Source organism: Talpa occidentalis, unplaced genomic scaffold, assembly GCF_014898055.3.
Source record: "Talpa occidentalis isolate TD23 unplaced genomic scaffold, MPIMG_talOcc4v2.1 talOcc4.12, whole genome shotgun sequence".
Lineage (NCBI taxonomy): Eukaryota > Metazoa > Chordata > Mammalia > Eulipotyphla > Talpidae > Talpa > Talpa occidentalis.
In genome coordinates, this window is record NW_023601212.1 from 8,206,619 (window position 1) to 8,233,985 (window position 27,367).

The 27,367-nt window shown below is 51.7% G+C and overlaps 1 protein-coding gene across 1 annotated transcript in view; it reads right to left on the minus strand.

The window, feature by feature from the left end:
- The window catches only part of ZFR2 (zinc finger RNA binding protein 2), a 50,110-nt gene that overhangs the window by 12,627 nt on the left and 10,116 nt on the right, over positions 1–27,367 (minus strand). Inside the window, exons 2-15 of the mRNA XM_054693054.1 lie at positions 19,830–20,043; positions 18,785–18,899; positions 17,597–17,812; positions 17,172–17,500; positions 15,887–16,069; positions 14,223–14,451; positions 13,221–13,366; positions 12,611–12,784; positions 12,157–12,276; positions 10,133–10,272; positions 9,428–9,557; positions 8,588–8,778; positions 4,530–4,701; positions 312–450 (exon numbers count right to left, since the gene is read on the minus strand). Of these exons, the coding sequence (XP_054549029.1) occupies positions 312–450; positions 4,530–4,701; positions 8,588–8,778; positions 9,428–9,557; positions 10,133–10,272; positions 12,157–12,276; positions 12,611–12,784; positions 13,221–13,366; positions 14,223–14,451; positions 15,887–16,069; positions 17,172–17,500; positions 17,597–17,812; positions 18,785–18,899; positions 19,830–20,043 (2,498 nt within the window). The remainder of the gene's footprint in view (positions 1–311; positions 451–4,529; positions 4,702–8,587; positions 8,779–9,427; positions 9,558–10,132; positions 10,273–12,156; positions 12,277–12,610; positions 12,785–13,220; positions 13,367–14,222; positions 14,452–15,886; positions 16,070–17,171; positions 17,501–17,596; positions 17,813–18,784; positions 18,900–19,829; positions 20,044–27,367) is intronic.

Consider the following 27,367-nt stretch of genomic DNA (forward strand, 5'->3'; position numbering starts at 1 on the left):
CTGAAGATTCGGGACACTGCCCTCTGATCAGAGGAGTGGGTGCCCTGAATTGACTCCCGGGAAGGAGCTGCTCACCCAAGGTGGCTACCCACAGCTGGGTTCTGAGCCCATTTGACACTCTGTCACCAATTCATTTCCTCCGTTCCCCCAGTGTCCAGCTCTTACCTGACTCACGGCTGACAGATGTGCCAAGACACACTTGGTTACAGCACCCATCCCCCTCCTGCTGACCCCTTGTCCAGAGCAGGAGTGGACATGCCCGAGATCCCCCAGCTGTGTGGGGAGGGAGCTGTCAGAGGGCCTGGCCGCACCTCGGTCTGTGGAGGGGTCCTCCCGCATCAAGGGTGAGGTCACTGACACTGTGACCTGCATCCTGGGCTCCTCACAGGCAGAGATGATGATGTTGGCTTCAGTGTCAGAGGAAACCTGGTACTTGTCCTCTGTCACCACCTGCAAGGTGCAGATACAAACCAGCCAAGTTACTCCAGCTAGAGGTGTACATAAATAAGCAAGAGTGTGTTCAGGGGCTAGGTCCGTGTCCTGCAGCAGGCCTCCATGGAACTGGGAGCTGGCCCTACCCTCCAGGAGCACACCTTCCCTGAATCATCTGCAGACACTGGTCCTGCATAAGGCACCTTCAGATGCAAAGGGTGCTGTGAATCTGTAACAGGGTGGTCCCCAGGAAAGGGGGAGGTTCCCTGCCCCACCCAAGGGAGGGTGGAGCTGAGCAGGAAGAGGAGAAGCTGAAGAAGAGACTGAGGAAGGAAGCAGGATGGAGCCAGAAGGAGACCTGGAGGAGGCGCATGGAGCCTAGAGACACGTGAAGAAACTGCGCTTGTCTTTTCGTCGTGGACTGGGTGACACAGATGTGGGTGAGACCCGTGGGGAGGTGACAATGGCAGCTTTTATCTTGATGTTGATTTTGCTCTTTTCCTTCCGGGCTTGTCTGCTTGTTTCTGACCCTTTGCTGTGGGTCCCCACTGGAAGATGCTTTAGACTTGTGGCAGGCCTTGGGGCCTTGTTCTGGGCCGATCCCATATGGATGGACTTTTACCCACGAGGGGACGGGTAACTTTGGGTGCTTCATTTAGAAACTAGACTCTTTGCCTTACCTGTATTGTTTCCTAGTTTTATTAAAGATCCTTCCCATTAGTCTCATGTGTTTTGTGTTGATGCGGCGGATGGCAGAACCCATTTAGAATAGGCAGGTTTGCGGGGTTTGGGCTGCCCCTCTCCCTGTCCTATAACACATCCAGTTTGCCACTCAAAAAACTGGCATGTGATAGTACAGTGCTTGCAGAAAAACAAAAGGGAAGGACCCTGCCTACACAATGACACAGATCACCCCCATGTAAGAGTAAATTAAAATGACAATGAGATGCCTTGTCACCTGCAGGACAAAACTCTGGAGGTGTGAGGAGCAGCTAGACTGGCCAGCCCAGGCGGCCACTACCTGCTGAGGGAGGTTGGCCTGGCCACTCACGAGGGGCACCAGGTTCATACACTTGACCCATCAGCTCTGCCCCCAGGATGTGCTTCAGCATGTGGAGCGTGAACAGGTTATTTTGTGTGGCCTCACTGGTTAACACAGAACACTGGAAACAACCTAAATGCCCAACTCCACCACTCAGCCAGTTACGGAGCATGGCAGCAAGGCACTCCTCAGCCACGAGGATAAAGAACTCCTCAAGTACAACCGTGATCCGAGAGATGCTGTAAGTGAGAAAAGCAAGATCCTCTACGTGTGCTGACACGCTACTGTGTGGGTATAGAAAGGCAGGGTTCTGGTGGTTTCCCAGGCAGACTGAAGTCTACTTTGACTTCAGTCCCCATCCCATGCTTGCCACAGACCCTCACCTCAAGCACAAGCATCGTGAGGGCCCAGCGCCATCATGGGAGTGACTCCTACAGCGCCAGTCCCTTAGAAGCAGAGGCTCCGGAGAAGCTCGCGAGAAGCTCGAGCCTCTGGGTGCTGTCCTCCACCTCCCTGCCTTTTACAGCCTCTCCAGGCATTGCTCCTGCCAGTCCCTTGCTCTCAGGGTCTCAGCCACTTAGAACTTGCTCACAGCACTTAGAACTCCAGCTGCCTGTCCCCGAGGGAGCCTCACAATGAAGACGGATTTGGTGCAGTGACCAAGACTCTGAGAGGCCTCACCTCTTTCTGGAGTCACTTAGCCAGGTAATGGCTAATGTGCTCCAAGGTTCACAGAATTGTCTCTGCAGCCCTAGGGCTGTCTCCCTGTGGCTAAGCAGTTTTTTCCACATCTGGCCAGAACAGGGATTCCCAAGTCAGATTTGGGGTTAAAATGCTTCCCCTGGGGCCTCCCTGGTTCCAGCTAGGCTTCAGTTCTTTGATGAACAGGGAGCCCAAGGCCTGCCTTGGGTTCCTATGTTTATCCTGGGAGAACTGTTACTGCTTGGGAGAACTTACCTGGGGGTCTGCACCTTTGGGCTGCCTCCTGCATGCATACCTCAGGTTGGCCTGACACCTGAAATACACCATTCTCCCCGTCCATGAACCCCCCCTCCACTGAAGGCCTCCATGTTCCACCCCATCTACATGGCAGGAGTGGTGTGTATCACCAGCTCTCCCACAGCCTTAGCATTTCCGTGGGGGCTCAGGGTGTGGTTTAGCTGCTGGGCTGTGAGTTTCCAGAGACAGGGCCTGCCTCTGGGCCTTCACTGCAGCCCTGTGGTAATAGCAGACAACCGGGGTGTTGCAGGCTTTCAGAAAGTGAGTGGTTCAGTTGGAGCGCATCACTCCCAGCTTCAAACCCTCTAGCCACCCCACTCCCCTGGAGAAGCAAGTCTGCCTTGACCCCGTCCTGGTCCCTCAGGCATGCTCTTCCAGGGGCTCCCCCAGGGGTTCCTCTCAGCCTCTGCAGGTGCAGGTCCTCCTGGCAGCTCCCTCACAGCTCTCAGGGCCTGGGTTTGCCTCACACACTGCGTCCTGTCAGGACGCCGCCCTTCAGAAGCAGCCCTGCTCTCTCCTGGCACCTCCTTTAGACTCTTCTCAGGAGATACAGTGTGAGTTGGCTCAAGCGCTTGTTTAGTCTGCCTCGGGATGGGCTGGCTGCCGCAGCAGCAGCACTCAGTGAGTTGGAGGTGCCCTGCTGAATTCTCGGGGAGCAGAGCAGACGGACAGATGGATGCAATGGGAAGGCGCCCTCTGGCAGCGGCTGCATCGGACCTAAAATGATCAATCTATTCATGACAGGACGTGCCTCTCCCAGTCACGACCTCAGGTGAGGAAGCCCTATGGCAACGACAGAGAAACCAAGCTAGAGGAGAAAACCCAGCCGACCTCCCACAGTCCTAAAAGTGGGTTTTCATCTCTCCCCGCACTTTCTAGGCTTGAGGACAGGAATCTCACAGCCGCACCCGCACGTGGCTGCCAGGGTGGATCTCATCGCCATCTGTCCCTCTTAGTGGCAGCTGAGGCTCTGCCTGTGAAACGGCCTAAGTTAGCATTCCTCAGGCAGGGCATTTAGGTTGTTTCCAAGTTTTGCCTTTGAGACATTATAATGTACAAGAAATGTATATTTGGTTATTCAAATAACCAAAATGTACTTCTCATTCATATTTGGTCTTCATTCACGGTTCCTGGCTCGCAGCTAAGTGTTATGAGGGATAAAAAGGTAAATGTTATGTGAGTGAGGGGACATTTGGGGATGCACCTAAGGATGGGGGCTGGTGTACATGCCATTAAAGGGTGGAACTCCCAAGTCCCGACAGCTGAGCTCTGAGAAGGCGCAAGGGGCAGGAGACTGAGTTCATTGCCAGTGGCCAGTGGGTCAAACAGTCATGCTGATATGAAGCCGTCATAAAAACACAGAGTCACTGGTGAATCCTCTCACCCTCCCGCACATCTGGCCTGTGCCGCGGTTCTTGTGTACATGAATAAATAAATCTTTAAAACAAACAAACAAACAAAAAACCCAGAGACAGACTTTAGAGAGAGCGAGCTTGCAGGTTGGTGGGTATGTGGCGATTCGGGGAGAACGGTGTGCCTGCAGAGGGCACGGAAGCCCTGCGCCCTTTCCCCATCCCTGCCCCATGCGCTCTTCCATCTGGCTGGTCCCGAGTTAGAGCCTTTGTAATGAATCAGTGATCTAGTGATTAAACCAGGTTTCTTGAGTTCTGTGAGCTGCTTTAGCGAATTAACTGAACCTGAAGAGGGGGTTGTGGGTAACCTCTGATCTGTAGCCAGTTACTCAGAAGGGCAACTGAGTATGGTCTTAGGAGACTGAGCCCTTTTCCCACGGATCTGTGGCAACTCTGGATACAGTGTCAGAATTGAAGTGAACTGAGAGGAAACTGTTGGTGTGGGGAAGCCTCTACACACATCCACACTGCAGCTGGGACCAGGAGCCTGACCCAGCCCTGAACTCACCTTATAAAGGAGCCCTGAGGTAGCCAGTGCTCTCTCCTGGTGAATGTTTATAAAACCAAACTGCTCTGTGTCTAACAGTGAGGCTGTGTACCTTAAAAGTGTGTGGCAACTGAGCTCTCCCATCCAGGAGTCTTACCAAGAGCTGCTGGGGCAGCTGCTCGGCAACTCTCCGCAGCAGGGTGTGCGTGGGCTTCTGGGAGCATAGCAGGATCAGCTGCACCTTCCGGTCGCCCCGAAGAAGAAGGCCTTTGGCCAGGACGCCCACCCGCATCACGCCTTTCAGGATCCGAGTGGAGGGGTTGAGGCCACTGAGAAGACAAACCCACAAACACGTGAGAAACAGGGGTAAGGGAGAGAGGGGGCGCGGGGCCTGTGTGGTTCCTGGCTCTGTGCTCACAAGCTCCTGGGATGTCAGCAGCTGGAGGTCCCCGTTCCTCAGGCTCCTCATCTGAGAAACAGGAGCACACTCCTCCTGAAGGGGAACCTGGTGGCAGGAAGGAAAAGCACCTTGGGAACTACAATCAGCAAAGTGTATGTGTTCAGTGAGGGCTGGAGATAGCAGTTATTTCCCAGTAAACCGTGTACTTAGAAAGCCATCACAGTGGCCCCTTGGTCCTCACCAGCTGCCTCACCCTCCCTGTCTGCCTCCCAGTCCTGCCCCTCGGCCCCCACGTGACCCAGGGCTAAGGCCAGCTCTCCACAGTGAGGCTCCCACTATACCTATCCCCCTAGGGCTCCCTCCACAGGCCTGGAACACCAAGCTTCTTTAGGGCCAAGGCCACGCCATCCTGGCCCCCTGGCTCTTAAGCCCCTCGAAACTCATTCCCGAGGACAGCTGCTGCCTGGGGTGCCCTCATGTGGTGGATCTTGACACAAATGTCCCCTCCTTGGCTCCAGAAGCTGCCACCTGCCCCTGTCACTCTAGAATTGCCACTTTGTTTTCTTTGTGACACTTTTTGGGATTCTAGATAACTTGGAATTTTTTACAACTTTACATATTTCTTGTCTGTTTCTGCAGCAAGAGTGCTGGAGCCTGACACAGCCCAAGGGGACCTGGCTCAGGAAGCTGCCAGCAAAATTCAGACCCAACCCAGGACACTTGGATTACAGCGCAAGGATCAGACTCTTCAACCAAGACTTAGGACTCACCAGGGAAGAGAAAGCATAGAGCAGGGGGTAGGGGAGGTGCAACAAAGACTTAGAGAATCCCACTTAACACAAACTATAAAACAAAAACTCAAAACACACAAAAAAGCACATCATGGAAATTTCAGCTTTGACTGGACATTTGATGATATTAAAGAATTATTGTTAAATTTTTAAGTATGATAATGGTGTTGTGGTTCTATCCAAAAAAAGGGGTCCTTATTGTTTAGAGAAATGTACTGAATAGTAAATCAGTGGTATGATGTGGACACAATTTCCTTTGAGCCTCTACAGGAAGAGGCAGGGAGGGGGCCAGAAATCGAGTACGTCACAGTGAGTAGATCATGCTTTATGGCGGGTGACATGGTGTTCATTTTAATTTTACTATTCTGTCAACTTTTATATATTAGAAAATTTCCATACTAGAAGTTTTAAAGAAGAACCCACTATATTCCCCTTTGTACTAGTTAACTAAGTACTGGGACATCCGCAGAATACTTCATCACGTTCCCACTAAAAAAACCACATTTCCATGTCCTGGAAAAGTAACCTACATGTAACATGACACAACATTACATGACAGCTCAGAAACCAGGAAGTGGTGCCCAGGTTTAGGGAGGAGTCCGGGGGCAGCATCCAGGGGTGTCCCTTTGTGCCGCGGAAGGCTGTCTCCCAGCTGGCAGGTTACAGGGCTCAGTGAGGTGATGAGATGCATGGACTGCACAGGAAGCCATCTGAGAAGGGCCTGCTAAAAATGGGAACATGGAGGAGGGTGTGGGGTTCCTGACGTAGACTTCCTGCCTTGACACTCTAGCTGCATCTATGTGCCCACTGCTGGGAGGGTGTTCCCAACCTCTGTGCTATTTTTGTTACGAGTCCAAACTGTTTCAAAATAAGAAGTGAAAAACTAAAGACGTGTACAGGGAAGGAAACTTTAGGACATCAGGGAGGGAGACTGTCCTTCTCCGTGTGCTGCACTATCAGATTTACAATCAGCAGCCAGGGAGAGTGGAAGTGCAGGACATGCCCTGCCCAGCCTGGTGTGGCCCGGCCCAGGGCCAGCCTGCCCTGGACAGAGGCATGCCTGCCTCCTTGCTGTCCCAATGCTAGAGGCCAGAAGGGCAGGGCTTTAGGGCATGTGTCACCCATAGGGGGCTGGGACAGACCACATTTTTTTGATTCAGGAGCAAGTATCAAACCCTGGACCAGCCTCAGAGCTGGGATGGCTCCCCCTTCAGGGACTCTGCTCATTGGACTTTGCTAATGAGCTCAGGGCAGGCTGAAAGAAAGGGTTCTTTGTGCCCCTGCTTTCCCTACCAGGGAGGTGAAGAAGGCTCATTCCTCCAAGGAGATGCAAGATCCTGGGGAGATACTGGCCTGAAATTGAGGGGTAAATTCATTTTATTACAACACTTTGTAACTTGGAAGGGGACAAGTTTTTTTCTAGAGAACACTATGGTAGAAAGAAGCTACCCACGTTGAGTGAACAGGCCAAGCCAGATATGGTGGGGTGGGGGAAGGGTAGTGGGGTGCCAGAGGCTGGGGGATTTATTAGGGATACAGTTTCAGCTTCAAATGATCAAGTTTCTGTAAACAGAAGTGGAGATGGTTGCACAACCTCATGAATGTTTCTGAAAACACTAAAAAGATCTACTAAATGATCCAGCAATTCCACTCCTAGATCTACCCAAAGAATGCAAAAACACTAACGCAAAGGGATCTATGCACTCTTGATCACTGCAGCACTCTTGACAATAGCCAAGATATGGAAACAACATATCTTGGCAATGACAGATTGAATGGATTAAGCCCAATGACAGATTGAATGGATTAAGCAGATAGGCTATACACACAGGATGGAATACTACTCAGCTATAAAAAGGACAAACTCTTGTTACAACATGTATGGAACTGAAGGGGATTATGTTAAGCAAAATAAGCCAGAAGGAGAAAGGCAAATACCAGATGGTTAACTCATAAATGGAACACAGAAAAACCAAATAAAGGATCAGAAAAAATAAACCAAAAACAACCGCTAGAAATCTGGCTCAGAAGTGAGGCTACCAGGAGGGGAGAGGAAGTCACAGACCAAAGGAGAGAGGGGGCCAAATGGCCTATACAAGTATACACACACAAATGGTCAACATAGTCGGTTCCATGTTATGCATATTTTACCACATACACACACGCAAAAAAAAACTAAAAAAAAAGAAAGAAAGAAAAGCTGTCCGGGGGTCTCCCCGGTGGCGCAGCGGTTGAGCGCTGGGTTGCGAAGCTGCCCGCAGCCTCTGCAGCGCCGGTTCGATCCCCGGCTGCTCCCCGGCCACTGGAGGAGGGTCCCACATGGCGCGCAGACCTCTCCTGCCGCCCGCTGCTCCCCTCAGCAGTGTATTTCGTCCTTCTGCCTGTTCTGCTCCCCGCTCTGGCTCTGGTGAATTCTCTCACCCTCCCGCACTTCTGACTGTACCCAGTGCTTGTATAAATAAATTAATAAATCTAAAAAAAAATTGTAATTAAAAAAAAAAAAAGAAAGAAAAGCTGTCCAGAGAGAAGGGACGTAGAAGAGCTAATCCCCCCGAGATTACTCAAACCATGTACCATTCGTTATAACGCAGGGGACTGGCCCAACACTCAGTGACTGGAAGGTCGATACCTGGCCCTAGAGGGGCTGCTCTGAGGACCTGTACGCTAGGGAGGGGGAGGGGCGGGTCACAACATGCTTCTATCTGCCCCAGGACAGAGAGGTGGTTAATCCATTGTGAACTGCACTTCTAGGTGCCCCTTCAGTAGGAAAAGTAAATTCTACTGTTAGAACAACAGCTCTCAGCAGATGGAACAGACACTCCTGGGAGCCTTGGTGCTCTGGTCCTGAATTTTCTGCCTTCGCCGGAGAGGCTCAGGAGCTGAAAGGGCTCAAAGTGATCAGATGTACACCTGTCCCTCCTGGCAACACTCCCTTTCTGGCACTGGGCTTCTGCTCCAGAGGAAGCACAACCCTCAGCTCCTGCAAGGCACCCCGGCCTGGAGAAGATGGGTGATCTTTATTACCTGCGCTCACTGCCCTCTTGCTCTGAGTTTCTGGAACTCTCCTGAGCCAGAGTGTCAGACACCAGCTTAAGCGCTCGCTCTGAGTGGGAGACGGCCTTCTGCACAGCCCGCAGCTCCTCCTCTGTGGGGTAGATGGTGGCATGCTTGCACATTACGTGCCGGTCGTCACTGGACTCCGGCCGCTGAGTGGGCTGTGGGTAGAGGGATGAACAGTGTGGGTGGGTTGAGGGGTCCTAGGATCTGGTGGGCAGGGGACGAGTGTCAGCCTGGCAGGACATGGGGGGTGGGGAGCCAGAGCCAGGCTGACTTTGGGATGATGGGCAGGTAAGAGCCTAGTCGAGGAAAGGTGGGTGCCCGTGGGACAGTGAACGAGCTAGGACCTGGGGTCTCCCTGGTGGCTGGGAGAGCTGGGTTGAGCGTGAGCCCAGAGGACTCTCTTCTGGTAATACTCTCACATTTCTAAGCCAGTGTCTGGTTCACCCACGTGGGTCTCTTCCCTTGGTGAGGTGCAAGTCTAAGGGTCCTATCTGCCCAGGGTCTGGTCTGAGGGGAAGATTGCTGAGGGCTTCTGAGGGCCGTGACACCAGAGCCTCCGGAAGCTAAGAGACACTGTGGCCATGCTAGGGCAGGGCCTGGTGCCCCTGGTGACCAGAAAGGGGGCTGGGTTCTTCCAGTGCCACCCCTTTCCACCCCCACCCTGGAAGGCCTAGGTACAAAATTTAGCCTCCCAATCCGGAAAGATCCCAGGTCTTTCTAGTGAGGGAGTGAGAAAGTCACCCACCCTGGGGGCTACCACCCTGGGAGGCATGTCAGCAGGGAGAAGACAAGCCCCCCACCCACCACGGCCGCAGGGGCGGACTCCCCAGGCCTGCCCATGAGGGGCAGAGGGCAGGCAGGTCTTGAGTGTCCCGGGAGCTCGTCCTGGGCGGCCGATGCCTGCTCCAGCCGCCTCCTGCAAATGTCATATTGCCTGTGAGATGAGAGGGGACAAGGAGCTGTGAGCAGCAGCACAGGACCCCAGGCTTGCCACTTCAGCCACATGTGAAAGCCCGCGTGGCTCCTCGCCATCAAGCTGAGTGGGCTAGGGCTCCAGGCTGACAGGCGACCCGAGAGAAACTGTGATTACGTGTCCTGCACGAGCCCTGCCGCATGCATGCCAGGGAGACATGGTTGCAGCCCTAGGACTGCCCTGGCGCTCCCCAGCAGACTCATACTGCGAAGCTTTCCAGAACCTGGCGCTATGACAGAAAGCGTTTTGCAGTTGCTCCAAAGGGTGAAGGAGGATGAGGACCAATGTGTGGGCAGTGGACACCAGGGGCCATGGGACACTGGGGTCATGGGTTCAGGGGACACCAGTGCAACCCCGTAAAGCAGGCTAACAGCGTCTCCCTCTTGGTTTGCATGTGCCCACATTTAGCAGGTGAACAGCACTAAGGAAGATCCTTAGAGGACCTGTGTGAGGTACTGGCTTGCTGTCAAGTCCAGGCAGGCCCCCAAACCTGGCAGACGGCAGGTGGCAGGTGGCAAGCAGCGCCCAGGCCGCACCTCATCTCATTGTGCCAGCGCCGCATGGCCTCCAGCCGCCGCTTGGTCAGCTGCCTCTGCTTCCGCAGCCGCTCCTCCACAACCCGCAGGGTTCGGGGGCTGGGCTTGATTGCGATGGGAAGCTCTGGGTTCACTTTTTTCTGGAAAGACAATAAGAGGCTGTACATGGAGCCATTCATCTAAGGAGACTGCTGGGTCTGTCTCGGGAACCTAGACACTGGGCTTCAACGCCAGTCTTCCACTCCTCACCCCTCAAAACCACAGTGGAGAAAGGGAGCACTGAGCGGAACAGAAGCACTGAAAGGAACAGAAGTAAAACCAACACCCAGAGTTAGCAGGGGACACAGTGATGGCAGCTGGACCCTGTCCATGCATCCGACAAATCAGAGAAGAAGGTGACACACACCGCTGGTGACCACTGAACGTGATGCTCATCCCCAGGCAAATAATTCAGGACAGCATCATTGATGGGGAATCCACCAAAGCAGTCATGCTTTGATTAAGAGTGGAGACACATTCCAAGATGATTCTGTCACTGTGCACAGAGCGAGGCATGGCCCACTGCACACCAGGTACAGGGTGCAGCCCATGGTGAGCGTCGCACACGCACACCGTCCTTGATCCAAGCATCGTCGTGTGACACATCACTGTGTATGTGTTAGATTACATTGCCAATTCAACTGCTGAACTTTTGTTTCTAGCACATCATTTTTGTCATTCAGAAAGTCTAATGTGTTGTTTAAGGGTTATTCACTGGTACAAAAAGCCCAAGTGTCCACAGCTGATGAATGGACTAGCACATGTGGTCCATCCAGGTGCTGAAATATTACTAAGCCATGAAGGGAACTACTGTGTGGATGGGCCTTGAAAACATGATGCTTTGGGAGAGAAGCCAGACATGAAAGGTCACATAGCATATGATTTCATTTAAAGAAATGCCCAGAATAGGAAAATCCATAGGGACAGGAAGTGGATTCAAAGATGCCAGGAACTGGAAGATCATGGGGAGTGACTGCTAATAGGGACAGGGTATCATCTTGGGGTGATGAGAATGTTCTGGAATGAGGTAGAGGTGAAACAGTGTGAGTCATTAAATTGTACACTTCAGATTGTGCCTTGTGTGAGTAATATCTCAAAGGTGAAAAAAGAGCGGAAACACACAAAAGCACTGTTTATCACCCTGCGTTACATGTGTACTAGTACAAGCGACCGAGCTCTGACAGCCACACATGTCTGAACACACACAGATGTGTGTGTACACGTGGGATGGGCCTAGTTGCCCAGCAGACCTGTCAAGGGGAAGCTTCAAGAAGGCAGCTGAGGACCTGTGGGAATTCCTTGGCCACAAAAAATCACACTCTTGGGTGGGAGAGGGAGGCACTTGCCATCAGAGACCTGGATTCCCTGGGGGTGGTTCAGCCTAGACAGCCTGCTGGCCCCTGCAGCAGCAGCCCCTCTGGTCATACCAAGGCCCTCAGGCCTCTCCAGCTCTCAGGCTCTCTCTATCCTCCGCGCTGCAAGGTGCCCACACACCTCTCCAAAGGGGTGACCTTAGTCAGGGTGCAGCACTCCCTTCTCTGCTAAAAAGCCAGTGCAGGCTACTGGCAGAGGCCCCAGAAAAGAATAAGGGGAGTATGTGCCAAGTATCAGAGAAGCGGTGCAGAGCGACTGGAGAGGCCACGCTGTGAGCGCCGCTTCCACACATCTGCGAGTTCCTCATGCTTGAGAACTTCCTCTGGCAGCAAGAGGGTATGAGTCTGAAAGTAAATATTTATCAGCAAGAGGTAACATACAAGGGCAACTACAACCCTGTGTCGTCTCCTTCAGTCACCAGGTGTCAGGAAACGCAGTTCCTCAGGCAGCCTGAGAGGTTTTCTCCGACCCGGAGTCACAGTCTGGGGCTCAGCCCAAAGAGGCAAAAGGTACAATTTGAGACATTGGACCAAGGTATAGAAAACAGAACTTTCCCCTCCACCCATCCTGGTTAGGCAGAGGGATGGGCCTGGTGCCCCTGCTGGACGCACCTTGTACTGCAGTCGGTGGCGCCGGCCCCGAACGTGCATGTCCCTGGCATTGTGGTCGTTGAAACTGCACGCACACAGCTTGCAGTGGAACCGTATCACTTTACCTTCATCATTGCACACCTGAGACACAAATCAGCTCGCAGTCAGTGGGTCTGGTCCTCAGACAGGGGCACCTCCTTCCCTGTGAGAGCACCAAACCCGGGGTAGCCCAGATGTGGTAAAGCCAGGTTGCCAGCTTCCTGTTTGCCTGGTGGCTTGTTTAAAAAATTTCTTCCCAGAGGTTTTATTCTAAAGGGCAGTTTTCAGAGGAGCTGGTATTTCGCCAACAGCTCTGTCATGACCTGCACCCCCATCCCCACCCCCACTCCCCCAGCACAGCCACCTGGCCCTGCCGTCACCCTGTGGCGATGTCAACCCACGTGTGCCTTCCTCTGGCTCCTATGGCCTCATGTACCTTCTCCTCGTAAACTATGGAATGACAGGGTCTCCAACAGCAGGAATCCCGTCTGGAATGGCTATTTTGCACAGGACAAACAGAAGATGCTGACTGGCTTCCAAGAACATAAACACGAAGACACATCAGTGCTGACTCCACGCATGTCTTCGGGAGTGAGACCCGGCTGGAGCACTTGGGGGTGAGGGCGAGGAAGGCACACCTTTCAGGGCTGTGGGCATCTGGGCTAAGGCTCTGAGGATCGAGTGCCTATGGGTGAGGTGAAGGAGATCTATCCCTGCCCGGGGCTAGAGGCAAGTGACGTGGACAGAGACCTGGTTCTGCTGTCTACCAGTCTGGCCTCTGCAAGTCCTGAGACCCCTCAGGCCCAACAAAGGCACAAGATGGAAGCTTTCCAAATGCCTTCATTTTCCAGAGCCTGGATTTCTCTACCTGCTTTTCTGCAGGTATAAAAGGCTGCCTTGCAGGAAATGCCTCTGCTTGTACCACGTGTTGTTTCTAGGATCTGAAACCCAACACCTGGACCTTCCAGTGGGCTCAACTGAGGTCTGCCGGGGACAGGCTTGTAAATTTCAGATGTCCTGTGGGTGTGACGGCTATCGGCATTTACCTCTTCCACGTACTCTGGGCCCACTGGCTGTGAGTCACAGCAGCTTCCAGAAGTTTCCTCAGAGCCTCTTTGAATAGCCAGTTCTCTGGGCTCTTCTGGTTTGGCCTCAGGGGGTTTGCTACCCACTGCTTGTTCCTCAGAAAGCCCTGGAAGGAAGAACTGTGTTATTTGTAATTCAAACCAAGGAGGGCTTCCAGTCTGCCATGTGGAGAGACCACCACACAACTGTTTCCCGCTGCCCCCTTCATCCGCTGCCAGCCCCACTTCCCGCCCCTGTGGTATCCCACAAGACCCTTTCATGCCAGCTTAAGCCACGGCTGAGAGAGTGGGGCCCACACCATGCTGGACAGCAGTTCAAATGCATCCCGAGAGAAGCCTGCCTGGAGGCCCCACTCGGGATGCTCCAGCTGGATAAAACCTGTTGCCCTAGCTCACAGATGAGAGATGCCAGGAAGGCCGAGCACCAGGTCAGCCTGGTTCCATTGGACAACTCAGCGACCCTCAAAAGGAAGGCTTTTTTGTTATCACAATTGTTTTGTGATCTGGTCTTATTTATTTGATCTGGTCTTTAATACCATTATTATTCAAAACTCGGGGTTTCCTGGGCCCCTCCTTTGTCAACTGTGGTAGTGAAGGGCAGAGACTGGCAGACTGACCTCAGTTTGACTACCACCTTCACTGCTTATGGGTGTCCCTTGGCCAGTCACCAAGGGACACCCTTGCCTCACCTCAGTTTTGCATCTGAAAATTGACTCATAACAAAATCTACTTTAAAGGGTCATGTGGGTAAACCATAAAGCAGGCAGTGGAATACAATCCCAGTGATTTCCAGCCCAAGCCTTGTCACACAGAGGCAATTCTACCACATCACAGCCACTGAGTCCCCCATGAGAGAGAAGGCAGGGCCGAGGGTCTCCAGGAGCCACAGACTCATCAGAGCAGAATTTGCCCACCAGAGCACAGGAGCCTGCAGGGGTGCTGCTTCCCAGCACAGACACGTACCCGCACGTGTGGCCTGCGAGGCTGGTGGTCCCTTGGGCAGCGCTGGCTTGCTCAAGTTGTGTGTGTCAGGGCCGGCAGGGGCCACGGGCTTGGCGGAGGTGTTGGGTGGGCTCTGCATGGCGAGGGGGGCTGGTTTGCCAGTGCCAGTGGGCTGGGACAAGCTGGAGTTTCCTGGTGCTGGTTCTATGATGGGGATGGGCTTTCCCAATTTGGTGTGCAGCTTGAAGACCTGGAACAGACCCAGGCGTCCCTGTCAGGGCCACTTCTAGGCCTGGTTAAACATATTCAAGAGAAGCGGAAAATGGGGGCTGGGGCAGGAGCAGCAACCTGTAGACATGATCATCCCCAGTCCCTGGGAGCAGCATGTCCTCTAGAAGGCCCTCTGAGTTGCCTCCTGCTACTAGCTCCCCACTAGCCACACATACAGAGGCACACACAGTCACGGCGGCTTAACGACTGGGACGTGTTCTGAGAGATGTGTTGTTAAGGGGATTGCATCGTCTGCAAAGGTTATGAGCGTTGTTACACTGACCTGTTGGGGGAGGGCCTGCGATGCACCTAGGCTGATGGCAGAGCCCATGGGACCACTGCCATTTATGCCATCCCTCTTTGACTGAAGTGTCAGGAGATGCATGATTGCGTGTCCATCCCGCTGACTTCCACCAACCCTTTCCCTCCAAACACTGCTTGGAGCTCAAAGGCCACTTTCTACCTTCCAAGCACCAGTCCAGTGCCCACCACAGATGGGGGCACAGCATGCCTGGAAGATGGTGGTTAAGGGCCACATTCTGTAGGAACGCATAGACCCATGGACACAGATCTACCTAGAATCCTATCTCCTCTCCCCCATCCTCAGCAATGCCCTCTCCCTACCCCATTCCCCGGTTAAAAGCCCTTATTGCAAATGTTCCCATTGGAAAGGACTGTTCCTGCCTCAGACTTTGCACAGTGGCTAGGGACAGGCGCCCTCCCATTGCTCCTGCCCAGGACCCACATGGCGCTCCAGGGAGGTGACCCACCAGGCATTCCTCCTCCCCACGCCCAGGCTGGAACATTCCAGCATGGGGTAACGACACCATCTGGAAGAGGGGTGATGCTCTTCAAAGCACCTTCTGGGCCAGAGGAGCAGGCACAGAGAAAGAGGCAACATCTCCCTGCCTCTTCTCAGCTGGGGGAGCCCATGAACTTTCCTCAGGAAGTGACAGGATCCGGGCATTTATAAGGCCAAAGGAAAATGCTGATATGGATATAGTAATAAATATCTAAAATACTGATATTCATTTAATATCAATTAAGACATTGATATTAAAAGTTACAATTTAATTTGGTTTATAAAATTTGATTTATTTATTTTTAAAAAGCAGGAGCCCATGTGGAACATAACATTTGCTCTCATCAGTGTTCAAACTCTTGTTCATATGAAAGCAGGAACACACCTAATGTCAAGAATGCTTCCTCGGGGCCTCAATCCGAGTCCCTCCCTGCTTTATGCTTCTGTCTGGTGGGCAGGAATGACTTTTCTATCTGGGGGGTGAAGTCTGGCTGCTGAGGAATGAGGCTGTGTGGGCCCTGCAGATAGAGCTTCCTCTCGTCACACTGCGGCATTGATACCACCCTGGGTTCCGGGTGCGGAAGCCTGAGCGTGGCCCTTCTGGAGCGCCTACCTTCTGGTGCCTGGCCCCCTGGATGTGGGCCGTGTAGGCATCAGCCCCGGTGCAGGACACAGCACACAGGCCGCAGTGCAGCTGGGCCTGCACACCGCAGGGACTGCCATTGGGCTGGACACCCATCTTCTGAGCTGCCTCTTTCTTTTTGTGCTTCTGCCCTTCCAAGTGCTCACGGTAGGTCTGTCAGCAGAGAGAGAGGGGCCGTGGGAGGTGAGCGCTCACCAGGCACCACTGTAGCAAGCCCATTCAACACACTCACAACTAAAAGATAGGTTGCTTTCTCTTTTCTAAAACACAGCATGTTTCTTAACCAAACACCCTCAAAGGATCACACATTTGGTTTTGGGGCTGCTGTGAAAGAAAATTCTGTTTTTTCCGAAACCCAGCAAAGACCTCAGACCTCCAAGACTCGCAAGGACACGTGGCACCGAAAGACGCGGACGCGTTTCCCTTTCAGACGCTGCCACAAAGCAAGGAGCTCACGTGGCAGAGGATGCGTGAGTCACAGGCCACGCATCCTGCTCTACTGTGTCCCAAATACCCTCTTGCCCCTGGCAAGTGCCCCAGCTCTCATGTGGCAGGCCGCCCAAGTCCTGGGGTCCGAAGATGAGGGCAGTCCCAGCAAACCCGCCTCATGTGGCTGTTCTGCAGTGCACTCTAGCCACGCCAAGAAGCCACACTCATATAATAAAAACACCACTGGAAAGTACGCGAGAAACCAAGAAAACCGTGACATTGCCCGGGAGGGGCAGGGGACAAGAGGCGGGCACAGAACAAAAGCAGCGCACGGTATTTTGTGGAGCATCTGATTACCTTTCCAGGAAGTGAGCTGGGTTATCCGTGCTGAAGGACCCTTCACCTGGGTAACACTCACATACTCACATGTGTATATGCACACACACAGCACACACACGTGTGTCCCATGCACACATGTGCACACACACACAGACCTGTTTTTATCCACTTATGGCTCTGTGCACCAGCAGGCCACATCTAGCAGCCTCTAGGAGGCCCTGTTTGTCCTCCAACCCTCCCTCCGTTAAGGAGAGGACACTGGCTGCCGCTTGCTCTATGCCGTCCGCTTTCAAGACCGTGCTCTGTGGCCAACAATCAGGGCGTCCTTCTTTACCAGCTGGGCCATTTTAAGGCCACCCTGACATGCACTTGATGGGGGCAGGCAGTGCCCCTGACCCTGATGTTCTGACCTCTGGTCAGTGACAGGGGGCCAGGGAGAATTCTCCCAGCTTGTGGGGGACCTGCTGGCACAGGTGAGGCGACTGACCTGTGGACCAGCGCAGCTGACCTTGCAGACCTCACAGTAGAGAAGCAACGGCTGCCTGGGGCTGCCCTTGGCTTTCAGCAGCTTGTTGGGAACCGGGGGTTTCTTGGTGAAGTTGTCAGCAAAACTGGCACTGGCACTGCTCCCCGAGCTGCTCCACAGGGAGGGGTCTGTGGGCTTTGGGAGGGGTGGGGGCTGCTGAGGAGGAGGTGGTGGTGGTGGTTGGAGGGGTGCCGGGGCAGGCGGGGGTTGCATCTGTGGGGGCAGCGGTGGAGGGTAGAAGAGATTGGCAGCTGAGTACACGGACGTGTCGTAGCTTGGGTAGCTTGGCCCTAAGAAGCAGAGAAGGAGAGAGGGGGATGGACTGGCTCTGGGACTACATTGATTTAGGCAGCAACCAGTATGCACACCCCCACGGCCCCAGTTACCAGAGTATGGGATAGAGGCAGGGCTGAATGATGAGGTCGGGGTGTAGGGACAGAGAGTAGCGGCAGAGGCTGCTGGCAGGATGCTGGCCGCCGAGGCGTAGGGGCAGGCCCCAGGCGCAGAGCTGTCTGCCTGGCCCTCCTGAGCAGCGGGTGCCTGTTGTGGCAGCTGTGCTGGGCTGTAACCTCCGCAGGGCTGACCGTAGGCTCCTTTCGTGCCTGGAGAGCAAACACAGCCTGTTCTGAAGAAGCGGTCTCACTGCTATACCCCCTGACACCAAAAAGAGGGAGTTCCCACGACTACCACCTCCCCAGCTGCCAAGAGCCAACATGGACCCCGAGGTCCCCAAGAGTGGGTCTTGGGGGCAGTTGGTCATGAGCTCCCTGAGTGTCTAAAGCTCCTGTGGGCCTCCCCTGGTGGTGCAGGTGGTTGAGCGCAGCACTATGAAGCTGGTCCATAGACTCTGCAGCGCCAGTTCGATCCCGGCCGGCCAGTGAGGGTCCCACATGGCGCGGCAGACCTCTTCTGACTCACTCTCTGCTCCCCTCAGCAGTGTATTTCGTCAGTCTGCTTGTTCTGTTTCCTGCTCTGTCTCTGGTGAATCCTCTCACCCTCCGGCGAATCTGGCCTGTACCCTGGTTTCTTATATAAATAAATAAATAAATAAATAGATAAATCTGTTAAATAAATAAATAATAAAGCTTCTGTGACCCCTTGGCTGGAGGCCTGTGCCCCTGGGCTCTTCCACCTCTAAAATCCAAGTCCTCTGGTCCGGGGAAAGCGTCCTGGCTTCAGCCCTGTCTCATACGCAGGCTTTCAGGCGTGCTTGAGGAAACAGTCCTGATATCCATACAGGCACGTGTCACTGACAACATTTTAGTCGACAACAGACTGCGCGGATGACAGTCGAGTCAGAGACTGGGTGTGAGTGGCTGCACCAGCCAGGTCTGTGTCATCACACTCGACCACGTTTCCATGTTCCCATGACAAAACTGCTAAAGATGCATCTCTTATAACAGGCCCTCAGTGTTAAGAGACATGTGACTGTACCCCTGATCTCCTCGGAATCTGGAATGTCTCAAACCAGGAAGTTGAATGGGGACCACCACCCCCATTCCCCCCCTCCCCCACGCCCCGCGTGCTAAGGTGAGCGTCTCTTTGCGCCCACTCCCCGGCCTACAGGGACTCACCTGGCGGGTAGGGCACGCCTGCAGCAGAAAGTGGCGGCTGGCCGGCGAAAGGCGGGGGACACTGCTTGTTCTCGTAGCTACTGGTGGTCGCTGATGAGCTGTAGCTGTAACTGTCCTGTAAGAGGGTTGCCCGGGACAGACACAGGGTGGGGAGAAATCCACTCAGGGCCGCGGCTGTGTTAGGCCCTGTTTTGGGTGCTGGGGGAGCAGTGAAGTGGACGCAGCCTGCTCTTGTGGAACTGATGTTAATGTCTGAGAGACAAAGTGCTCTGGAGTGTCCAGCAGGACGAGGAGATGGCTCCTCGGAGGACCAGTGCAGCAGGGAAGTGTGTGAAGACCTGCAGACAGAGTTCCCAGCAGGGTCAGCAGCATGCAGAGGCCCCCAAGCAGGGGTCAGCTAGTGGGCTTTCGGACGACCAGGAAGGGGGTTAAGAGCAGAGGATTGGAACAGTGGTGAGTGCCAGGCAAGGGGGCTCGTGGGCTAGTGCCAGGGGCTTGAGAAGGGCCTGGATTCCACACCAAGAGCAGCAGGGAATAGGACTGGATTCTGGTTCACAAGGGATCTGGATCGGGTTAGATTGGGTATAACGTGGAGGTGAGGACAAAAGCACAGGGACCAGGAGGAGGCCCGGGAGAAGGGCTGGAGTGAGTGGAGAGGAAGGCTTCAGGAGAAGTCCAGAGGCTTGGGAAAGCAATGACCAGCGAGGGGGAGAGGGGATGCGGCCAAACAGAGCAAGCTTGGCTAACTGGGCGGCTGGTGGTGTCATTTACCGACTGAACCAGGGACAGGCTACTGATGGTAGAGGCTGGGGGGGGTGGGGGGTGAGACCACATCCAGCAGGTGGTGATCCCAAGTAGAAAGCATTGGCTAGATCTGTGGGCACAGAGATCTGTAGTTGGGGAGGTCACAATGTCAGCACCCAGAAGGGCCCAAGGAGTCCAGACAGGTCCCCTGGGAGCTGGAGGGCAAGGGTGTGTCCTGGATTACCTGCCAGCATGGGGCACCCACTGCATACTCCTACCCCACACTGTCCATGTCCAATACCTGGTACGAAGATGCTGTGGTGGACACGGGGGCCAGTCCCTGGCTGCTGTAACCGAAGTCCTGGCCAGAGTGGGGCTGGTATCCACTGTAACCCGCTGAGGCAACAGGCCCAGAGGACTGGGCCGTGGGGGGAAGCGACGGGACCACAGGCTGCGTGGCAAAGCTGGCTCCAGCAGGAGGCGGGGGGAAAGCCAGTGGAGGCTGCGCACTGGAACTGCAAACAGACACAAAGCCAGGCCGCGATGGAATTCCAAGTAGAACTTGAAGTTGAGGACAGAGATTCTATCAAACGCCAGACCCCACTGGGGGTGCCAGGGGGGACTAGAGGCGGCAGCACCATCTTTCTGGCATTCCCACGTGTTCTGGCTAGTGCCAGACGCGTCAGGACTGCCATGGAGTCTGTGCCCTCATAGATGGCTCACTGCCCAGTTGGGAGAGAGCCGTGGAGAAATGGGGACTACAGGGTATTGTCCTGGACGTGCTGAGGACAGTGCAGGGGGTGCCTGCAGGAGCAGGGAACCTGACCCTTTCCTGGCCTCCGGTACCTAACCCCTGCCCCCCACCACATCTCCTCTTGGCTGCCGGAAGTGTCCTCTCAAAGCACTAAGCTGACCATGTCACTAAGCTGACTGCTTAGAGCCCTCCAGGACTCTGTTCTCATCCCCTCCCAAACCTGCTCACTCCCCCGCTGCAGGTTCCTGCTGCTCCACTACCACCTCCCCGACTCCTGTCCAGAAGAGTAGAGGTAACCCCCATCTGGTCACTCACTGCCCCACCCTGTCTGACTTTTCTCCCCAGCGCTGTTGGATGCTCTTTGGCCCGTCTGCCCCTGGCTTTCTCCTCCTGCCAGTGCAAAGCTGCAGGAGTATGGAACTGAGGTGTGTCCCAAACTCTCTCCTGGCACTGCAGCAGCAGCTGGTACATAGCAGGTGCTTAGTAAATATTTACTGACTCGGAAGCAGGTGCTCGCAGCACATGTTTGGGAAATGGCCGGTGAGAGCTTCTGTGCTCCGACCTACAGTGTGTTTCTGCAGACTCAGCGGGAGGCAGGGTCCTGGGCCTACAGGGACCAGGGGCCACTTCCGCCCAGTGTGATGGCACTGCCCACCACATCGAAACCTTCAGCAAAATGCAAACACTATCGGCAGCCTAACAATTTCTGATCTGCAATACTGCGTGACGTTTTCATCTCTCCCAGGGCAGAGGTGCTCAGTCTATTACAAAGGATCATTTAGATTCCCCGAATTACAGTCTTAGAGACTTGGAGAAAAAGCAGATTAAGGTGGTGCACTAGCTATCTGAACCTCCTTGGACTTCTAAACATTTTCTGAGATATGGTTAATACTTTGCTGTATTGATCAAGAGCTCTGCCCTGATCCAGCCCCCTCCCTCTCTCCCTAGTGATTTTATACTTTGCTACATAGGTCTGAGTCTTCATGCAACATAGTATTTTGTTTTTCAGTATCATGTGTGTAAAGCCAGGTTCTAGTCCACATCTCACCCTGCAACTTGTCCTCACTCCCTCACTGCCCGAGTTGTCTGAAAGGCATCTGGATTGATTCAAGTTATGTGGTTTGCTCATTTTTAACTCTTTTTTTTTTTTTAATAGAGGCATGTTTTTATTTATTTATTTGTTTGTTTGTTTGTTTGTTTGTTTATACATGCACTGGGTACAGTCAGAAGCGCGGGAGGGTGAGAGAATTCACCAGAGCCAGAGCGGGGAGCAGAGCAGGCAGAAGGACCAAAGCACAATGCTGAGGGGAGCAGCGGGCGGCAGGAGAGGTCTGCGCGCCATGCGGGACCCTCCTCCGGTGGCTGGGGAGCAGCTAGGGATCGAACTGGCGCCGCAGAGGCCGCGGGCAGCTTCGCAACCCAGCGCTCAACCGCTGCGCCACCGGGGAGGCCCTCATTTTTAACTCTTAACGTTTTTCCTTCCACCTGTGCTGGATGGGTCCCTGGCCCTGGTCTCATATTTTGTTTTGTTTTTTTCATTAAATAATGAACATCTTTTAAAAAGTTTCCCCTACCACCATCCTTTATCTTCCCTTTTCACTCCCCGCTTAAGCACAGAGCCCTCTCTGTGCTTATTGATGTCTGATAATTTTGGTATTTTATTTTGTTACGTCATCCATTATATAAATGTCCAGTATTTGGTTTTGTCATTGACTTGCTTTACTATCCACAATTCCGTCAAGCTACTGTTTTTCTGTAAATGCTGCATTTCCTTTTTCCTTATGGCCAAGTAGTATTCCACAGTGTGGATCTACCACATCTTTTTGATCCCATCATTTTAGGCTGCTTCCACATCCTAACTACTGTAGACAGTGCTGCAACAAACACTGTAGAATACGGAGTTTTTTGCACTGATGGTTTCATGTTCTTTGAATAGATGCCCAAGGACTGCCCAATCCTTGGGCAGTTGCAGGGCTGAACAGTATTTCTATTTGTGGTTTTTCAAGATGAATCCAAATTGTTTTCCATAATGGCCGCACCAGTTCACATTACCACCAACCATTCCCATGGGGGTCCTCTCTCTCTGTATCCTCTCCAGTACTTATCGTTGGGGGTCTTCTTAATGAGTGCCATTCTCACAGGTATGAGATGGTGTCTCCGGTGCTTTTAACCTTCTCTCTTACTAGAAGAAAGGATGAACATTCTTTCACATAGGTACTGGCCTTCTGGATTTCCTCTTTGGTGAACTGTCCATATCTGCTGCCTATTTATTAATTGGGTTATTTTTCTACTACTCCATTGTATTAGTCTTGTTTTAACATATCTTGGATAGTACCCTTGGTCTCACATTTTAGAGCTGTACTGTCCAGTATCGCAGCCACTGGCCACATATGCAATTTATATGTGGCTAATGGCTACACTGGTGAGCAGCAGAGAGAGAGAATATTTCCATTGCTGAAGAAAGGCCTATGGGTTATTGTTGGTTTAGAGCAAACACATTTATTGAGCAGCACATGGACAGCTCCATCCTCATCTGCTCTGTGAATGGCACTGTTCAGGTCCCAGAGATATCCCTATCTCTTGTTCTGTGATATCAAAGCAAAGGATGATGGCATCTGAAGGCTCTAAAAATATGTGGGTTTTACCACCCAGCTTCACAGATGGCTTTAACAAGGCCTCAAAGTTAGGAGGATGGAAGAGCCTGGATCACTGTCCCATTAGCTTTTCAAGTCCTTCCTTTCAGGAAGATGAGGAACAGCAGGATCTTCCCTGAGATGTCATGTCCCAGGAGTGCTGTGGGCCACATCTTCCTCCCCACTGGGATCTGACTGAGGCTCCCATGCCACTTTGAGTAGCATGTAAATATAAAGCAATTCCTAAGACTCTTAAGTTTGGAGGCCTGGGCCTCCCTGGTGGCACAGCAGGTTAAGCGCAGCACTGTGAAGCTGTCCTCAGTCTCTGCAGCATGGGTTCAATCCCGGCTGGCCAGGGAGATACCCACATGGCACGGCAGACCTCTCCTGTCTTGCCCGCTGCTCCCCTCAGCAGTGTATTTCAGTCAGTCTGCCTGTTCTGTTCCCCACTCTGTCTCTAGTGAATCTTCTCAACCTCCTGCACATCTGGCCTGGCCAGATGCATAAATAAATAAATAAATAAATAAATGTATGCATAAATAAATAAATCTTAAAAAAAAAAGTTTGGAGGCCTAAGTGCCCAGGTCTGTGACAAGGTAGAGCATACCAAGTCTTCACAATGACAACTAGATGGATCTTGAGCATGAAAATTACAAGTTTATGTTCATAAAACATTAAATAATATACAATTAACTTTTTCTGATATAATTGACACTGAGTACTACATTAGTTTCAGGTGTACAATATAATGATTTGATATGGATATATACTGCAAAACAATCACAATAGTCTAGCTAACATTCGTTACCACACATCAATTAACTTTTTTAAGACAAAAAGATTAGCTTGAAATGGTTTTGAATGTTGGTAAAATTTAGTATAAATTTTTGTATAAATTAAATTATAATTTCTATTTTGCTTTCAAAAGTAATGTTTGTTGAGTTTGGAGGGTGGGTTCCAAAACGGCACCTACCCACACTGTTAACCTGCAAGAGGGTGCCGAGATGCTACCTGCTGGGGACTCCCACCCCGAATTATTCCATAGTGTTCCTTGCCCTTCAGGACAACACTGCGTCCAGAATGGGCAGGGCATACTTAGGTTACCCTGTGACACATGGCAGGATGGGGAAGGAAAGAAGACAAGTCCTAAGCTGTAAAGGGTAACTGATGCATGGAATAAACAAACAAATGAAAATTATAGCTTCTGGAGGGGACAGATTTATAACAGCTTCTGCCGCCCGCTGATGACCTTTCTGGACACATTACAGAAGCTCTCAGTTGCGTTGAGGAAAGAAAAAGTCAAAAAGAAATGAAGTTTTGGTAGTGAATAAAGTCTCAAATTTAAGAAAAGTCAGTTACAACAATACATGTTGAATCAAACTTGTGGATGCAAGTCCTAAGGACGCTCATTCTAGCACAGCACGGCAGAGGGTGGGAGTGGGCCGCAAAAATTCTTGAGCTATAATTCATATCCCACACAATTCATTTAGAGTGTACACTTTTGTGGAGGGAGTTATGCCATCACCACCACAATCGACTTTAGAACATTCTCATCAACTCCAAATAGAAACCCTGGTGGGAATGCAAAATGGTACAGTCCCTGTGACAAACAACCTGTAGGATTCCTAAAAATTAAACAGAGTGACCAGGTCACCCAGAAGTTCCACTTCTGTGACTCAACTCAAAAGAATTGAAAACAGGGACTCAAACAGGTATTTGCACAACCATGTGCACAGAGGTGTGATTCACAGTAGCCACAAGGTGGAAACAGTAGCCAAGACCTGGTGTCCATGGGCCAATGGGTAGACGCACACAATGGGGTCCACCCACACCCTGGAGCATTCAGTTTTCAAGAGGAAGGACACTGTGACACAGGCTACAGTGTGGATTAGCACTAAGGACATGATGCTCGTGAAATAAGCCAGAAACAAAAGGACAGATACTGTGAGATTCACTCACATAGGTTCCACGAGGGGTCACCTCCAGGGGGTAGGGGAGGGGGGGATAATTTATAGTCATTTATGAATTAGTATGTTCTTATTTTACTTAAGGTATCCCAGCATCATCAGCCCATTAACTTAACACCTGGACATGCACAATTCAAGTTAAATTCAATCATCTTTAATGTTTTGCCACCTATAAAAGACAGTATCACCTTAAAATATTTCTGTTGGCAAAAAGGTATATATGTCAAAGTAGGTGGGACAAATATTATATTTATTATTTTGCCTGTTTGATCTGTAATGTTAAAATAGACATACGGTATGCAGGCTTCCATTCCTACTTTTGTCCTGGATCTTGCATTTTTTTTTTAAGATTTATTTATTTATTCATATAAGCATTGGGTACATCAGAGCCAGAGCAGGGAACAGAACAGGCAGACTGACAAAATACACTGCTGAGGGGAGCAGCGGGCAGCAGGAGAGGTCTGTCGTGCCATGTGGGACCCTCGCCGGCGGCCAGGGATCGAACCGGCGCTACAGAGGCTACAGGCAGCTTCGTAGCCCAGCACTCAACCGCTGCGCCACCAGGGGAGGCCCTGGACCTTGCATTCTTAAAATTAAATTATTTACTTTTTTAAATATATCACATTTGCCCATTTTCCTGTTGGTAGACATTTATGCTACACTCTAGTTATCTGTGGCTGAATTAAAAATTACCCCCAATGATGTGTCTTAAAATAATAATAAACATTCACTATCCTCACAGTTTCTGAGATGTGAGGGATTGGTGGTCAGGGATTAGGAGTGGCTTAGCTGGAATCTGGGTCTGGGTCTTTATGAAGTGGATATAAGAAGGGATGAAGGGCAGGAACATTTGGGCAGACAGCCTGCCACACTGCGGCTTCAGGAATGGGGCTAACCTCTGAGTGGCTCATGGGCAAGACTTTCTGCAGGCATGGCCCCTGTGGTTGTTAAAACCGAGTGCAGGGGTCCTCACCTGGGGTCTTTCTGCCCCTAGAAGACACTGACTCTCACAACTGGGTGTACCGATCAGCAAGTGGGTGGGGCCAAGGATGCTGCTCAATGCCTCTAATGTCCAGGATGGCCCCACACATAAAATGACCAGGCCCAAAGTCAGTAGTGTTGCTGCTGAGAAACTTAGACCTAAGATAGGCTTGGGGTCCCTGGAGCTGGGGCTGGAGGATCAGAGTCAAGCATTTGGGAGGGGCGGTGGAGGTTGGTGCTCCTGCCCAGTATACCTGCCCCACATCTGAAGGAAAAGCACCCATACCCCTTCTCGGGCTCCCTGAGGTGGACAGTCACCCTTACCTTCTCTCAATTCTTAACAGTCCTTTTCTGGACCCTTTTAAGAATCAAGAGGCAAACTGTGACCTCCTGTGCTGCTCTGATTCCCTGCAAACTGCACACAGTTGTGCCTTATAAATGCCTGGGGATTTCCAGGCCCTAGGTTAGGAATCCCTGCTGAAATCAGAAATGACAAATTTCATGTCAAATATATTTTGCCATCAAAAAATATATAAAGTACTGATAGATGCTGTAACCTGAATGAATACACGATGCTCAGGGAGAGAAGCCAGACACAAAAGGCCACAAGGAATGTCACTGATGTGACATGTCCAGAACCAGCGCAGCCACAGATGAAAAGTGGGCTCATGCTGCCAGGGGCTGGGGGTAAGTGTTCATGGGTACAGGATGTTTGTTTGTGGTTAACAGAATGTTCTGAAAGTGACTGTGGTGAAAAACCACTGCCCTGTATATTTGAAAAGAGTCAACTGTATGGTATAGGAATTATTTTTCAATAAAGCTGTTTTGTTTTTGTTTTAACACATTTGTGGAACATTAAGAAGCCTGGCACTTTGTCTTATGGTTGAGCCTGGTTTGCATATAGTGTCACAAAACTATAAACAAACTAAACTGGATATTCTATTACCGTTACTCAAGAATGACAGTGTGTGCCATTAATAACTTCGTCACCCTTTCGATTTATGCTCAGGCTGCTGAGACTATCCAAACTCACTGGTGGAGAAGAGTCAAGGGAAGAGAGGAGAGTGTAGGGGGCACATCTGTTCTTTCTAGTCTTTTCTAACAACTACCATATACAACAGGGGCTCACCCAAAGTCTGAGTGCCTGGTTCAGAGTTCCTGTGACAACTAATACCACCCATCATGTAGCCTCACAATCCTTGTGCAAAAATGAAAGCCAGTCATCAGAGAAATGGGGAGAACTCTCCAGAAATGAAGGTTCCAAGTTCCCAGGAGGAAACCACTCAGGAATCTGAAGTGGAAAACAAAAGATGTGTGAAATCAGCTTGGGGGTCATGATTTAAAGCAAATAAACATAAAAGCAGAACAGAAAGCACCCCTTTTAAATTCCTATAGAAAACAAGAGTCAGAGTCCTCTGCTAATTAACTGACTTCATTCAGAGTAGAAAGAGGTATGTTTTTTGTTTTTAGGTTTTTTTTTTTTACAGGTTTATTTATTTATACA